At 40.7% G+C, this 15,965-nt stretch overlaps 1 protein-coding gene across 2 annotated transcripts; it reads left to right on the forward strand.

Moving 5' to 3' along the window:
• The first annotated feature begins 12,336 nt into the window (after positions 1-12,336).
• On the forward strand, positions 12,337-14,758 carry LOC133098988 (olfactory receptor 8B8-like). Of its 2 annotated transcripts, XM_061202448.1 has the most exons (2): positions 12,337-12,351; positions 13,838-14,758. In XM_061202448.1, the coding sequence occupies exons 1-2, from the start codon at positions 12,337-12,339 to the stop codon at positions 14,756-14,758; spliced, it is 936 nt and encodes a 311-aa protein (XP_061058431.1). The 2 variants fall into 2 exon arrangements, with proteins under 2 accessions (XP_061058431.1, XP_061058432.1); XM_061202449.1 differs by lacking the exon at positions 12,337-12,351 and having other exon boundaries at positions 13,817-14,758.
• The last annotated feature ends 1,207 nt before the right edge of the window (positions 14,759-15,965 follow it).

The raw sequence follows: 15,965 nt of genomic DNA on the forward strand, positions 1-15,965 counted from the left end.
TTTTGAACTTACAGGGGCAGGGTGATAGCAGATGCAGAAGTATTAGAAATACACCCTTAGGGGCAGGAAAATATGGATTATTTAGTCAGGACTATATCCTTCCTTGGTCATATGAAAGAAGTTCCCTCTAAAGAGAGGGAGTTGGGGGCAGATACTGGAAGGAGGGGATCTAAGGAAGTTATTTTGGGGGAGATATTGAAATTTGAAGTGTATGTTTATACAAAACTATTAGGCCAGGTACAGAGAGATTACAAACTCAGAGAAAATAGATTGTCTTTGGCTAAGAATTTGATTACTAGAGTACGACAATCTGAATTAGCTTCCTGGACCTCTCACTTTTGTGAATTGTAGAAAATTACCAACTTCCATAAATTTCAGTTCCTTCGTTTGTAAAATTAGTATAATAACATAAACTATTTCATTAAGAATTAAATGAGGGCTTCCCTGGTGGCTGAGTGCTTAAGAGTCTGTCTGCCAATGCAAGGGACACGGGTTTGAGCCCTGGTCTGGGGACATCCCACATGCTGTGGAGCAACTAAGCCCGTGTGCCACAACTACTGAGCCTGTGCTCTAAAGCCCGTGTGCCACAACTACTGAGCCTGTGCTCTAAAGCCCGTGAGCCACAACTACTGAGCCCACGTGCCACAACTACTGAAGCCCACGTGCCTAGAGCCCGTGCTCCGCAACAAGAGAAGCCACCGCAAGGAGAAGGCACACTGCAATGAAGAGTGTGTATGGCACACTGCAATGAAGAGTAGCCCCAGCTCACCGCAACTAGAGAAAGCCCGCACACAGCAACGAAGACCCAATGCAGCCATAAATAAATAAATAAATTTATTTAAAAAAAAATTAAATGAGATAAAGTATATAAACACTGAGTACAATGTCTGGCTTCTATTAAGCATCCAAGAAATAACTATTCATATTATTGCTATTAATTTGAAAAAGCTTGACTCAAATATTTACTTGTTATTAGCACATGTCAAAATTTAATTTTATTTATTAATGAGGCAACTAGTAAGAAGACAAAGAAGCTGGTTCTAAGAACAGCTTACATACACACACACAATTTTATATAGAAATATATAAAATCAAACACATATATGTAAATAGCTAGGAAAAAGATGCTGGAATAAGACTGCCATGCTAGATATATGACTGATTAATGTCCTACAGGTTAGTAAAACCATATTCCCTTTAGGGTTAACTCCTTTACTAAACTATACAAATTATGATGACATCAATTTATGCAAAAATCTTACCTTATAAGGCTTATAAAAATGCCTGCCCCTTTATCATCTGTGAATTGTTAGTCAAATACACTGTGATATTCTCCAAGAGTATCAGATTAGGGTCAAGCAGGTATTTTGGAAAATGCTCTAGCTCGATGTCAAAGAATTAGTCAATCATCTATTTACATTCTTCCATGTTTGGGATACATTTTTCTTTACCATTATTAAAGGAATTTTTGGAAGGGACAACCTAGAAATTATTAAGCAGAAACGAGACAACTGATTATAGGAACTTCTTCTCTCTATCAAACCAACCAGGGTCTTCTTGATTCTGAAATCATGAAGGTGAGACGAAATGAGGCCCAAGACCTGGAGGTTTTGCTGCCTGCAACAGTGCTCCTTAACCCTGGCTGCCCTTTGGCATCACCCGAGGAGCTTTAAAAAAATACTGCTGCCAGGGCCCCATCTCAAGCTTCTGATTTAATTGGTTTGGCATTTGGATTTATCGTTAGTTTTTCCCTGGGTCTGAAACTTTTTAGTCCAATACAGCTAGGTCCTCTGCAAATCTGGGGAGAGGTTATTAAAAGCTGAAACAGGGGGCATAAATTGGGGTGAAAGCATTGTTTGTTGATAACTGAGCCTCATTCTAGGCAGAATCTGAAGGCATTAGCTTTAATGGAGTAAAAGCAGTCAAACACCAAGAAGATAACAGAAAAACTTACTTTTTAAAAATATTTATTTATTTGTTTGAGTGGGGTCTTAGTTGCAGCAGGCAGGCTCCTTAGTTGCAGCTCGCCAGCTCCTTAGTTGTGGCATGTGGCCCCCTTAGTTGCAGCATGTGGCCTCCTTAGTTGCGGCATGCATGTGGGATCTAGTTCCCTGACCGGGGATTGAACCCAGGCCCCCTGCATTGGTAGCACAGAGTCTTATCCACTGCACCACTAGGGAAGTCCCAGAAAAACTTCATTTTTTTAGACACCACATCAATAATATCTGTACTGTGGCCAGGTTGTCCTCAAAAAGAGTTTTCAAAAGGGCTGCACTACTTTATTCATTTCCTATTCACCCCACTGATGAGGGATCCCTACCCATGGTTATGGGGATGGCTGAACACACAATACCCAGCATTGGACAGATGGGTTAACAGAAGTTTACTACTCACGTATACTCACAACTTGGGGTGGGGGGAACACTGCACGTCATGCAGGTTCACGAGAGGGTTGCACTAGAAACAGAGAGGACATCCAGGGGCCGTGGGAGGCAGGCTTCCTAGTATTGAGAGGATGAGGTGCCCCGGGTTCCCAGGGGAGAAGGAAATTGGCTTATTTGAATACTTTCTCAGGCTAACAGGGCACTGAAACTCTAGGATACTCAGGGAGAAGCAGGGACTGTTCCTGGACCCCATGATAAGGGGGGGTTGCTTGGCTGGGAGACCTCATCAGTGGGACTAGAGTCGGGTGGGGAACTCATGGTTAGGCCATTCAAGGCCCTCCTGGTTTCCCTCAGATGTCAAGGCAACACATAACGTTGGGCCTTATACCACATGCACACATTCACAAAAAACCATGTGTCTGCATTTATGCATTAATGCAAAGTTATGCATACATATGTGGGTATATACAGTCATCCCTCATTATCTGCTGGTTCCAGGACTGGTTCCAGGACGCCCCCCGCCCTGTGGATGCCAAAACTCGGGGATGCTCAAGTCCCTTATATAAAATGGAGTAGTACTTGCATATAACCTACACACATCCTCCCATATACTCGTATATTTTAAATCATCTCTAGATTGCTTATAATACCTAATACAACGTAAATACCATGTAAATAGTTGTAAATACAATGTAAATGTTATGTAAATAGTTGGTGGTATGAGGCAAATTCAAGTTTAACTTTTTGGAACTTTCTGGAATTTTTCTTTTTTGAATATTTTCAATCTCTGGTTGAATCTGCAAATGCAGAACCTAAGGATACAGAGAGCTAACTTTGTGTATTAAGAATGAAATAAAAAGATTAAAAATAAAAAGATGTAGCTCTCTGATTATCCATGCCAAATAGCTTGTTTTGCTTTGCATATGGTAACTAACTACTAAGTGACAGGTTTTTTTTTTTTAAACATCTTTATTGGAGTATAATTGCTTTACAATGGTGTGTTAGTTTCTGCTTTATAACAAAGTGAATCAGCTATACATAAACATATATCCCCATATCTCCTCTCTCTTGCGTCTCCCTCCCACCCTCCCTATCCCACCCCTCTAGGTGGTCACAAAGCACCGAGCTGATCTCCCTGTGCTATACAGCTGCTTCGCACTAGCTATCTATTTTACATTTGGTAGTGTATATATGTCCATGCCACTCTCTCACTTCGTCCCAGCTTACCCTTCCCCCTCCCCGTGTCCTCAAGTCCATTCTCTACATCTGTGTCTTTATTCCTGTCCTACCCCCAGGTTCTTCAGAACCACTTTTTTTTTTTTTTTAGATTCCATATATATGTGTTAGCATACGGTATTTGTTTTTCTCTCTCTGACTTACTTCACTCTGTATGACAGACTCTAGGTCCATCCACCTCACTACAAATAACTCAATTTCATTTCTTTTTATGGCTGAGTAATATTCCATTGTATATATGTGCCACATCTTCTTTATCCATTCATCCGATGATGGACACTTAGGTTGCTTCCATGTCCTGGCTAGTGACAGGCTTTTTGAATCCTTACTGAGAAGTTAAGTTTCAGCTCAATTATCAGTATCTATGATTTGGGGCTGGATGGAGAGGTCAGCAAATAAGAAGACTGTGTTAATTTTCTTTGTTAATTTTGTATTTTGCCTTCATTAAAGAACATAAGAGAAGAGAACATTTTAGGGAGAAGAGAAATTTATTCCACATGACTGAGTTTTAGGTGTTTGAGATATTCAAGTGGGGATGTCTGATAGGCTGTTGACAGTAGTGGGTGTAAGTCTGAGCTAGACACATACATTTGGCAGCTATCAATTTTATAGCATGGGTTCATTTTAGCCAGTATGGACTGATTGCATGTTTATCTTCAGAGCTCCCTGAGGCATGGTACTGACCAGTGGCCAAGGCTATGGAATATATTTACTAAAGATAATAGTGTTTTATAACCATGGGCTCCTGAACTGTTTTAGGGCAGGATGTACCAGCTTGCCAACACTGTCTGGTAATAATAACTGGATTGTAATAATTTAATAAAATAATAATAGCAATAATAATACTTGGTTTTGGCAGAGGCTGGGGGGTCTCAACGGTTCAGGCTGGTCTCATAGGTAGACTATGTCTACAAGACCAGTTCATTATAAAAGGAGCAGACTTGGGACTTCTCGGTACCAAGAAGCTTCCCACGTATGCTGGTGGTGATTCAAGACCCAGTGACAAAGTGCATCTTATGTAATCCAGTGGTGGGAGGGCAAGGAAGCCCATGCCAAAAATATGTGGACCTCTTTCATTGCATACCCTTCTCGTGCTGTTGCTGTACTTGTGATAAAGCTGTTCTGTGAGTGTAAAACGTTTGAATGTTGTGAGTTCTTTCAACAATTAAATACTTAAGGCAATTAATTCATAATTAACACATCAGTTAATGACATTTAAACCATAGGAGTGGATGGAATTATTCTGGGAAATTGTATGGGACAGGCAGATAAGAAAGGTGAAGTTGGAAATTTGAGAAACTTCATTTAATGATGAGCAGGGAAGGAATACACCTGGTGTACTGTAGATAACATCATGAGGTAGATAAAGCAGGTTTGATATTCCTGTTTACGGAAGAGGAAATCACAGACTGAAAACCATTTTTACTTTTCCAAGGCCACACAACTAGATCTTTAGACTCCTAAACCTGGTTCCTTCAACTACATCACATTGCATCTTGATTAAAACTAGTCTTTAGAAAAGTTCCCTAGAAAAAGCTTTGAAAAGTACATTTTACAGAGGTTTTGTGGCTTTCCTGACCAGTAAAGATGTTAAAAAATAGCAGCGTCTTCACCATCCTGCAATTAGAATTTCTGAGACATCTCTGTCCAACAAAGAAAGTCTGTTGCTTTCTACAAAATTAGTGAATCTTAATTTTTAGGATTTATTTTTAAAAAATCAATTGAGACATCCCCACCAATGCCTAGAATAACCTCCCCTCCATCAAATTGCCTTTAAATAAGGCCATGCTGTGTCCTTGCATTTTTCTCCCTCTAGCACAATCTTGGAACACGGTGTACCCTTAACACACCTTGAAATCATATATTTTACATTGCTAGTGTTAGTGTAATTTGCCTTTTATAGTAGCATACATATTCCTGAGATAAATGTCACTTAAAAATGGATTCCTATTTTAAGAGCCCCAAACTGTGGGCTATGATGAAACTGAGCGCTGGGCAGCTCCTGACTTGGGAAGACTTTGCAGCTCTTTCTGTCACTGAGTAACTCTCCTTTGCCAGTCCTCAAAGTATCAGGAGGTTCTTTCTATTCTGTAAATATCTGGATATGGAGGTCACACCCAATAGGTACACACCATCTAACATGACTGTCCATTCAGTGTCAACATTAGCATATTTAAAATGTCAAAAATATACTAAAACCACTTGTGTGAAATCTACATTATTTATCTTTTGGAAATGGGTTTACCACATAGCTATTTATAGGAAAACTCAACAAATTCCTTAATATTTGAAAAAAATAAATGTATCCCTGAACTTATCAATTTTCAAATCTGGACTTTTATTGAACCACATTTACACTTCTTTCTACTGAACTTAGTAAATATCAATGAACAATATGTGCGCACTTGTCACTGTGTTCAATATTGGGTGTGCAAATTAAACGGTATTTCAACATACCATCTTGCCTTGCAGTAACTTATGATATGCTGGAGCTGGGGAAATTCAATCCTGAAACAGTGGATGAAAAGTAAAAGGCAGAATTTGACCAAGTGGATAAAAAGAGATATGCAACAATTCGGATCCTAAGATATTTCATTAATTCAAAATTACTTATTAAAATTATGATAACTGCTCCCCACAACAATCCCATATGTTAGATGTTAATCTCTCTGCTTACAGACTGGGTGCCTAAGGGGCAAACACTATAATCTTACTTGGCCAGTGAGTGATGCGATCAGGACTCAAGTCATGTGACTACAAAGCCTGCTCGGGGCCAACACACTGGCCTTCTCTGTCGCATTTACTAATAACCTCCTCCTCCCTTTGTATTGAAAAGTTTCATCCTTAACCCTTGACTTGTGGTTTCTGTGATCACCCCTGTTTACGTGATTTCCCAGTGCACATCTTGATGACCTCCTCCTCGTGACCCCATCTCACACAGCTTTTCCTGACCAACCCTCTTAGATGTACTTTCAGCACCTGACAGGTCTAAATCTAGGTCTTTATTTGTCGTCTTTACTTCCTTTTTTCATTGTCCTGGGATTGAAATCTCAGTCACCTTTGATATTTGATCTTTCCTCTCTACTCTTCTCCTATGATCATTAATTCTAGCTAATTAATCTGTTAATTCCTCCATCACTACAAACACCTGGAGGCTTAAGGAGACCAGGCTGTCCTAAGAGATAACCAAGTCTGATTCCTCTGAGTCAAGGAAACGTTCTTGTGCCGAGCAGGATAATAATAGTACCTACTTCATAGGATTTTTAAAAACATTAAGTGAGTTAATATGTGTAAAGCACTTAGCATAGTTTTTGGCACATAGTAAGCACTTAAAAATATAAAATATTAGTACTAGTATTAGTATTCTTGTATTCTATAATCCATTGGATGATATTTTTAAGCATGCCAAATCTGTACTTTGGGTAGATTATTCATTTCTATAAATGACATAATGTATGTAAAATTACTAGCAGAGTGCTTGGTACACAGGTGTTCAATACATGTTAATTACCCCCAATATAGACCTCCAAGTTCCCTTCTTATTCTAGGATTCTACGTTAAATACATATACCATTTATGTACAGATTTGCATGTGAAGGAGTTGAAAATGTTTAACAAAAGTATATTGAGATTGAATATAATGCAGAGCCACATAATTCCTGATATTTGTTTTCTCAGGAGCTAACTGAGGCTATTACAAATGAAGACCTGTCAGCTGCCATCTTTTCCCTTTGGTCAGGTTCCGTGCCTTTTCTTATGAAACTGTAACTTGTGCTTGGCCGCCTCTGGTGGGTAGTGATGGTCAATACACTTGGGGCCAACCTCGTGCCACCAGAAATCTGAGGGTTAATACATGTGCATGAGAGCCATTGTATTGAATTTACATGTGTCACACATGGAATGACACAAATAGATCATAATTTTAAAAAGACAGAAAAAATGGAAATAAATAAAGTAAAGAAGCACTATATAGAGATTCAAGTTTAGGAAAGAGGGCAGTTCTGCAACAAAAGGAATACAGTTAAGAATAGTTCTTCCTACACTGTTTCCTGCTTGGGCTTCATCTGCTCTTCAGGGAATATGACTTTAGTGAAGCCCCAGTTGAGAAGATTTTGAAATGTAGTTCCCATGGCAACGGGCTCTGAAGTGACATAAATCCAGAGAAGCTTTCCTTGGTTGTTCTATTATCCAAACAAGAATCCTCTAAGCCTCCTAGAGAAGTCAACTTTTAATGAAGCTTGGGTCCTCTTTGCTTTCTGTGCCCCAAGGTGCCCCTTTCCTGTGGGGCTTATTTCAGGTTTGTAATAATGATTTATTTTCTTTAACCGTGAGTTGACTACAGTGGGGGTGAGAGTAAGGATTGGAATTTCTTGTAATCACCAAGGCAGTGGCAAATTTCTAAGCGTTAAGATTCATGGTTGAGGCCTCCTGTTATTGAGCTGTGAGCAAAACACATTCCCCGTATGGAGGACTGGCAAGCACCAGGTTATGTGCAAGTGTCACACAACACTCACACACAAAACACACACACACACACACACACAGGACTGACACAGGGATTATAATTAGCTTGCCAAGTGGAGGACAGACAGCTGCCAGTGAGGTTCTCATTATAAACCCAGTGCATCATGACTCCAAATGCCTCATTCTGACCAAAATGTACCTCGCATCAATTGAGTACTGTCTGAAAGTTCATAATTAGAGATGTGTTTTTTTGGTTAAAGATTTGGTCTTCATTAAAAATAATACCTGGAAGAGGGTGTGGAATGTTTGTGATCTCCCATAAGCTTTAGTCGACTGTTGATGAATCTGTGAGATCTTTCTAGAGAATTGGTTCTGACACAGAATTGAAGGTAAAGAAAGCTTAGGACTGTGAGTGTTTGGGCAAGAGGGATTTTTACCGAGACTAGAAGTGGGTACAGAAAGAGAAGACTGGAGACTGTAAAGGAAAGTTCACCTGACTTTGTGATTTGGCCTTTGTGGTGTGGTAGAGTGTGGTTATTTGAAAATAAAGCATTGGTTTTGGACAGGAAGTAGGGACAAGGTGAAATATTCAAGGACCCTGAGCCTGTCTGTGGATTAAGTTGTGTTGTAGAGAGGGGCCTTACATAAAATTTTGAAGAAAAAAAATATTATTTCAGAGCTCCTCTCATTTCTGTCAGCTCTCTTCCTCTTCCATCCTGTATGAGCGCCTCTTGCCCCTTTCAGGTGCATCTACCTCTTAATGAGCTTTTTCTCTTCCTTATTCCTTTCTAAATTATACATATTTTATATTTGTTTTATGTATATTTCTTATAACATTTATAAAGGCTCTTCCATCTGTCCACCTCTTTGCGAAAGTCTTCCATTATTGGATTTAACTCTCACAACCACCCTGTGAATTATTATCATTATCCCCATTCTGTGGATGATGAGATTGAGAATCTGAGATTAATGAACATGTTGTGAGTTGCTGCAAGCCAGGTTCTATGTTTGATTTAAAGATACAAAATTGAATAAACCTAGTGCCCATCCTTCATGTTCCTGGAGGGATATGGATGTTCACAAAGACAAAGATATGTTGGGAGGAGAGCTGCAGCAGATCTCAGGACAAGGCACTATAGGATTTTTTGGCTAATCTCCATTAGGCTGTGACCTGATGATGATTTGAGATCCTACTCCTTCTGGCTTTTTGGCATTTTGATAGAACATACTCCAAACTTTCTGCAAAATGGAATTTCAGGTACTCAATAAATTCATGATTCACATTTAGTTTTCTGCCTGGAATCAAACAGCTTTGGGGGAGGCTGCTTCTCCCAGGTGGAATGAGGAACATTTTGGTCAGACCTGCTCCAAATACTGTTTTAGGAGTACCTTAGCTGGGGTTTCCACAAAAAGCCATGCTGGAGACAAGGATCTGTGTGCAGGTAGCTTATTTTTGGAAATGATCTCAGGATAAAGGAAAAGTGAAACAGGATAGGATAGAAAACCAATCCAAGGGTGGGTTATTGGGCTGTTTACCCTAATGGGAAATTGAGGATCAATCTCTCTGAGGCCCTCTGAGATACTATGAAGAATGAACCACTAGAGACACATAAGAGGGGAGCATTTATCCACTGGCTCCAGGGCGTGTTAACTCCTTTACACTTCCAGGTTTGCACATGCACCAGAATGGCTGAGCAGATTCCCACAGATGTTCCACAGGTGGTGGCAGAGACATCCTAGCACAGAAAGCAGTGCGTATGTAGTTGTGTAGCTGAGAAACTCTTGTTTGGCTACAACTGCATGCAGCCAGCTGCCAGAGCAACAGTAGAAGCTGAAAGCATAGGTTGAGTAATATGAAATGAGGCATAAAAGGTGTCCAACACAGAGAGCCTGGTGATGGCACCTGAACTCGGGGCCTTGTGAAAATGTTCAGGGTGGAAGGTAGAGGATACCACAGCTATAAGGCAAGACCCACATTATATGATTTGTAATGTAAACTTAGAAAGGCCTTTTGTTCCATTTACCTGTTATTTATTCTGAAAGTCCATCCCTTGTCCCTTATCTCATTGCTGTGCTTTGAGTTAAGGCATCTTGTCTGGAATACAAGATGAAACACAGTGCCTGGAGGGACTGTGGCATCAAGTCATTGACACCCAATAGCCCATGAGACTAACTGGTCTTTCTCAGCACATCTGATCATGTCATTCATTCTCCTGTTCAAAATGTTCCATGGATTCACATTGTATACACTTTTCCTGTCATGACATCCAAGTCTCTCCCTAGTATGACCCTGGGGTGCTATTCCAGGTCTGATGTCCAATTATGTCCTTCACTTGTACTCTGCATTTCAGTCAAACTAAAGACCAAGTGGGCTTCTTCTGGATAAACTCAAGACTCTCTTCAACTGCAGAGGTTAGAGACCCAAGTTTTATTCCAGACTCTACCACCAACCAGCTCTGTGATTGGTTGGGCCTGAATTTTCCTATCTGGAAGATATGGGGTGGGAGAATTAGATCAGAGTATCCCAAACCTGGCTAAATATTCAGATAACCAGGGGAGATTTAGAAGAGAAAACAAATTATAAAGTCCCACTCCTGGAAATTCTGATTTATATGTCTGGATTAGAGCAGCAGGGTATGTACTTTTAATAAGCATATACTTACATAATTCAATTGTAAGCTAGGTTTGTGAACCACAGGATTAGATGATTTTTAGTATTGCTTCAAACCTATGAGGCCCCCAATTAGCTGTCACTGAGCTCAAGAAGATTCTAAGAGTCTGGGACATAGACAGATAATTTTGTCATGAGAGAGGGGGAGTTAGGAAAAGAGCAAAGCAAGCAAAACAGGGAAACAAATGTTGGTGAGTTCAGTGGGGTGAAAGGGGGATCAAGCCACAAGGCCTCAGGGTCAGTCTGAGGGTACCAGGAGACCGAAAGAGAGCTGAGACGATGGAGGACAGGGGGTATCAAGGAGAATTCCAACAAATTAGCAATTTTGGAAAAAAACTGTTCTTAACTGATGGGGATTGTTCTTTACTGTCAAGCTCAAATTCCAAGAGATGGAAGGTTTGTTTTTCCTGGACTAGATACTGTGCAATTCCTGTGATAAACTGAAATGTAAGTGGTGGTATGTGGAAAGCCCTCCTCTAAACTTGCATAGCATTTTATTTTATTTTAAATTTTTATTGGAGTATAGTTGATTTACAATGTTGTGTTAGCTTCTGTTTTACAGCAAAGCAAATCAGTTATACATATATCCACTTTTTTTTTTAGATTCTTTTCCCATATAGGCCATTACAGAGTATTGAGCAGAGTTCCTTGTGTTATACAGTATGTCCTTATTAGTTATCTACTTTATATATAGTAGTGTGTATATGTCAATCCCAATCTCCCAATTTATCCCCCCCCCTTACCCCCTGGTAACCATAAGTTTGTTTTCTACATCTGTAACTCTATTTCTGCTTTGTAGATAAGTTCATTTTTACCCTTTTTTTAGATTCCACACAAAAGTGATATCATATATTTGTCTTTGACTTATTTCACTCAGTATGACAATCTCTAGGTCCATCCATGTTGCTGCAAATGGCAGCATTTCATTCTTTTTTATGGCTGGGTAATATTCCATTGTATATACGTACCACATCTTCTTTATCCATTCAGCTGTCGATGGAAATTTAGGTTGCTTCCATGTCCTGGCTATTATAAATAGTGCTGCAACAAACATTGCGGCGCATGTATCTTTTCAAATTATGGTTTTCTCTGTATACATGCCCAGGAGTGGAACTGCCAGATCATACGGTAGCTCTGTTTTTAGTTTTTAAGGAACCTCCATACTGTTCTCCATAGTGGCTCTACCAATTTCATGTGCTTTTTGGCCATTTGTATGTCTTCTTTGGAGAAATGTCTATTTAGATCTTCCACCCATTTTTTTGATTGGGTTGTTGTTTTGATATTGAGCTGCATGAGCTGTTTGTATATTTTGGAGATTAATCCCTTGTCGGTTGCTTTGTTTGCAAATATTTTCTTCCATTATGAGGGCTATCTTTTGGTTTTGTTTATGGTTTCTTTGCTGTGCAAAAGCTTTTAAGTTTAATTAGGTCCCATTTGTTTATTTTTGTTTTTGTTTTCATTACTCTACGAGGTGGATCGAAATTATGTCAAAGAGTGTTTTGCCTATGTTTTCCTCTAAGAGTTTTATAGTATCCAGCCTTACATTTAGGTCTTTAATCCATTTTGAGTTTATTTTTGTGTATGGTGTTAAGGAATGTTCTAATTTCATTCGTTTACATGTAGCTGTCCAGTTTTCCCAGCACCGCTTATTGAAGAGATGTGTTTTACTTTTAATAAATAATTTTTTCTGGATCTTATTACTTTTTTGCATATTTAGTAAGATATATTCTATCTTATCTTTTCCAAGAGAATGTCAGAGCCTTGAAGATAAGACTTTATACATTTAGTTATCTCCCACAGGGAGATATTAAATGCAATTGTTAAAAATACCAGATTTGGAGTTAGATGGACCTAGATTTCATATGACTTTTGTAACATTTAGTAAAATACTTCATCTCTAAAATTGGAGTGATAAAACTTAGTTCGTAGGATTTGGGGGAGAATTAAAATAAAGTATTATATGTAAAATGCTTTTGATCCTTGCATGCCGGGTTCAGCATACAAGTGCTAGGAGAGGAAGACTGTTGGGTATACGTATATAATAAGTGCTCAATAAATGGTAAATTATTATTTTTGCATTTCACTGAGTAGCTGTTAACTGAACAAATAATGTTTCTAAAATCCCATTCAAATATTACCCAGGGTATAAGCAAAAGTTCCTTCTTTTTAGAGTTAATGTTTAGGGCTGTGGTCCCGGAGGACCTCTGGCTTTCTATTTCTAATCAGGTCCCTAGATCTCTAAAACCAGAATAAAACTGCTCAGTCTCCTGTCACCGCCTGGCACTGATTACAGGCGAGGATGCTGTCTCCCTTCTGCAAGCTGGAAAAAAGCCTCGGGGCAAAGCCTCAATCAGATATCAAGTTCTTTAGTTCAGAAAGAATTCGAAGGCAGTCCAAGTTCTGATCCCCCAAATAGAACAGGGACTAAAGGGGCCACGCTTAGTTCCTTCACCTGTGTTAGCACCAGAGCCATTTGTCTGTCTGAACAATCGAGGGCAAGAGTTGGACCGACAGGGACAGGGCTAAAGCTGCAGACTGAAAGAGGTGAGTGATGGCATCTGGGCTGAACTTCTCCTAAGTCCCCACCCTCAGGTAGTAAAGGTTTTGGGAAGGACCACCTTCCTTTTCTGGTCTGTCCAAGTTGACCGTGAGGTGGACACTCTAGCACAGCTGGGCTGGCTGCATCCTCTCAGAGGACTCTTCCCAGAGACTGACCCTAGTTACTGTAAACTTGAGCAGACACTGGAGTTGGAATGACACAACAAATGGACTGAAGTAAAGATCTGGGAGACTCCTCAGTGCATCCTTGGGTCCCTTCTTCCCAGCAGCAGTGGCCCTCCTCTTGGAGGCAGATCTGTCCCCTGATGGTGCTCCAGAGGCAGAGTCACTAGGGGGTCATGGGAACAGACCCATAGCTTCCAGAAAGGCCTTTCTGCTGAAGTCCAAAATATCCAAGTGTGGATCTAATTCTAAAGAACTGGGAGGTGACAGGGAGGGCAGCAGTGCTCTCCTCCTCCTCTCCCTCTAAGTGACTCTTTTCCCTTGTTCCCACAGAGTGCCTTAAATGAGAACGGTAGCTGAGAACTCTTCTGTGACAGAGTTTATCCTCGAAGGCTTAACCAACCAGCAGGAACTCCAGATCCCCCTCTTCTTCCTGTTTCTAGGTTTCTACATGGTCACTGTGGTGGGGAACCTGAGCTTGATAACCCTGATTGGACTCAACTCTCACCTGCACAACCCCATGTACTTTTTCCTCTATAACTTGTCCTTCATAGATTTCTGCTATTCCACTGTTATCACTCCCAAAATGCTGATGAGTTTTGTCTCAACGAAGAACATCATCTCCTATGCAGGGTGTATGACTCAGCTCTTCTTCTTTCTTTTCTTTGTTGTCTCTGAGTCCTTCATCCTGTCAGCGATGGCATATGACCGCTATGTCACCATCTGTAACCCGCTGGTGTACACGGCCACCATGTCTCCCCAGGTCTGCTTACCTATGTTGCTGGGTGTCTACGTAATGGGGTTTGCTAGGGCCATGGCCCACAGAGCATGCATGGGGAGACTGACCTTCTGTGCCAACAATCTTGTTGACCACTTCATGTGTGACATACTTCCCCTTCATGAGTGCTCTTGTACCAGCACGTATGTAAATGAGCCGGTAGTTTTTGTTGTTGTGGGTATTGATATTGGTGTGCCCACAGCTACCATCTTCATTTCTTATGCCCTCATCCTCTCCAGTATCCTCCACATCAGCTCCACCGAGGGCAGGTCCAAAGCCTTCAGCACCTGTAGCTCCCACATAATTGCGGTTTCTCTTTTCTTTGGGTCAAGGGCGTTCATGTACCTCAAACCATCTTCTCTTTTACCCATGAACCTGGGGAAAGTGTCCTCCTTGTTCTATACCATTGTGGTGCCCATGCTCAACCCTTTAATCTATAGCCTGGGGAATAAGGACGTCAAAATTGCTCTGAAGAAAACTTTGAGCAAAAAATCATTCTCCTGAGACAGAGGCAATACTTAGGAAACGGACATTTTTCCTTCCATAGATGATTCAAGTTCCACTGGTTACATGGAGGAAATTTTTACTCTTTCTCAAACAAGTTTGTCCTTCCCATTTTAGGAGCCCTTTAAATTAAGATTCTTAAAACTAGAGGATACTCACATTTAGTGGACATTTAGGATCATTTAGTTAAGTCCTATCATATTTCTGAGAATAGACACAGGCTTATGCACCTTCACCAAGGTTCATTAGTTATGCAGTTACTCAGCAGCGGAACGGTGACTAGAATCCAGGCTCTTGATTTCTAATACTGACTTCCTTCCATTGCTGTTCACTTTCTTCCTCCCTCAAACCTGGAAGGTTTCATTTCAAATGTGAGCTGGTCTAGGACATGAAAGTCTGGTTCTGTCTACAGAAATTTCAGGCAACTTTTCAAGGGCTAATTTTAAATATCACATTTTTGCATGAAGGTAGGAGGTATAACATTTTGTTGAGATGGTCTTGGCTAAATGACCAGACAAATTCTTGAAGAATTTTGCAGTGTGTGGGGGAAGTGTGCTAGGACCTGGAGAGCAGCAAGCATGGTACCTCCTGAGACAATGACGTGGAGCTTCTGGGACTTGGACTTTAAGGGATTTGGCCAGGCTGGGTGGAAGACCTCAGAGAACATGTCAAGGTTACGAAGGACAGGATTTGGGAATTATTTCACACACAATCATTTCCCTGTTTTCAAGTTGTGCTTTTAAAGCCAGAGTAGAGAAGTCTGCCACTCAGGGTGGTCAGCTAAGGATCTGGAGACTATTTCAGAACCACAGAAAACCTAGTGTTGTAAGTCAGTAATATGGTTAGCACCACACAGCAGCCAGTCACAGAGGAAACGGCCACTGACTGTTACGGTACCGCTTCTGTTTTCTGTGTGCCTCTCCAGATTAACTTTCTGCCCTTTGTACTTTACTCCAAGCCCCGGGAGGATCCTGTCAATGGGCTCCCTGGCCCCTGGTTTCTGGTTGGGTTGGCATCAGCAGACAAAATCAGAAGGTGAGAGGAGCGTGGTATTTGTGATATTTATTTCCTGGAATTCCTTCCAGCTGGGCTACAGTGTCAGGAACTGAATGCCCTGTTTCCTACCTGGTTACAGTAAATGCTCCCTCCTTTGTCTCTTCATGCCAAGGGGTGGCAATGTCTCCTGGCTGTTGCTAGTCTTGGGAGC

Source organism: Eubalaena glacialis, chromosome 10, assembly GCF_028564815.1.
Source record: "Eubalaena glacialis isolate mEubGla1 chromosome 10, mEubGla1.1.hap2.+ XY, whole genome shotgun sequence".
Lineage (NCBI taxonomy): Eukaryota > Metazoa > Chordata > Mammalia > Artiodactyla > Balaenidae > Eubalaena > Eubalaena glacialis.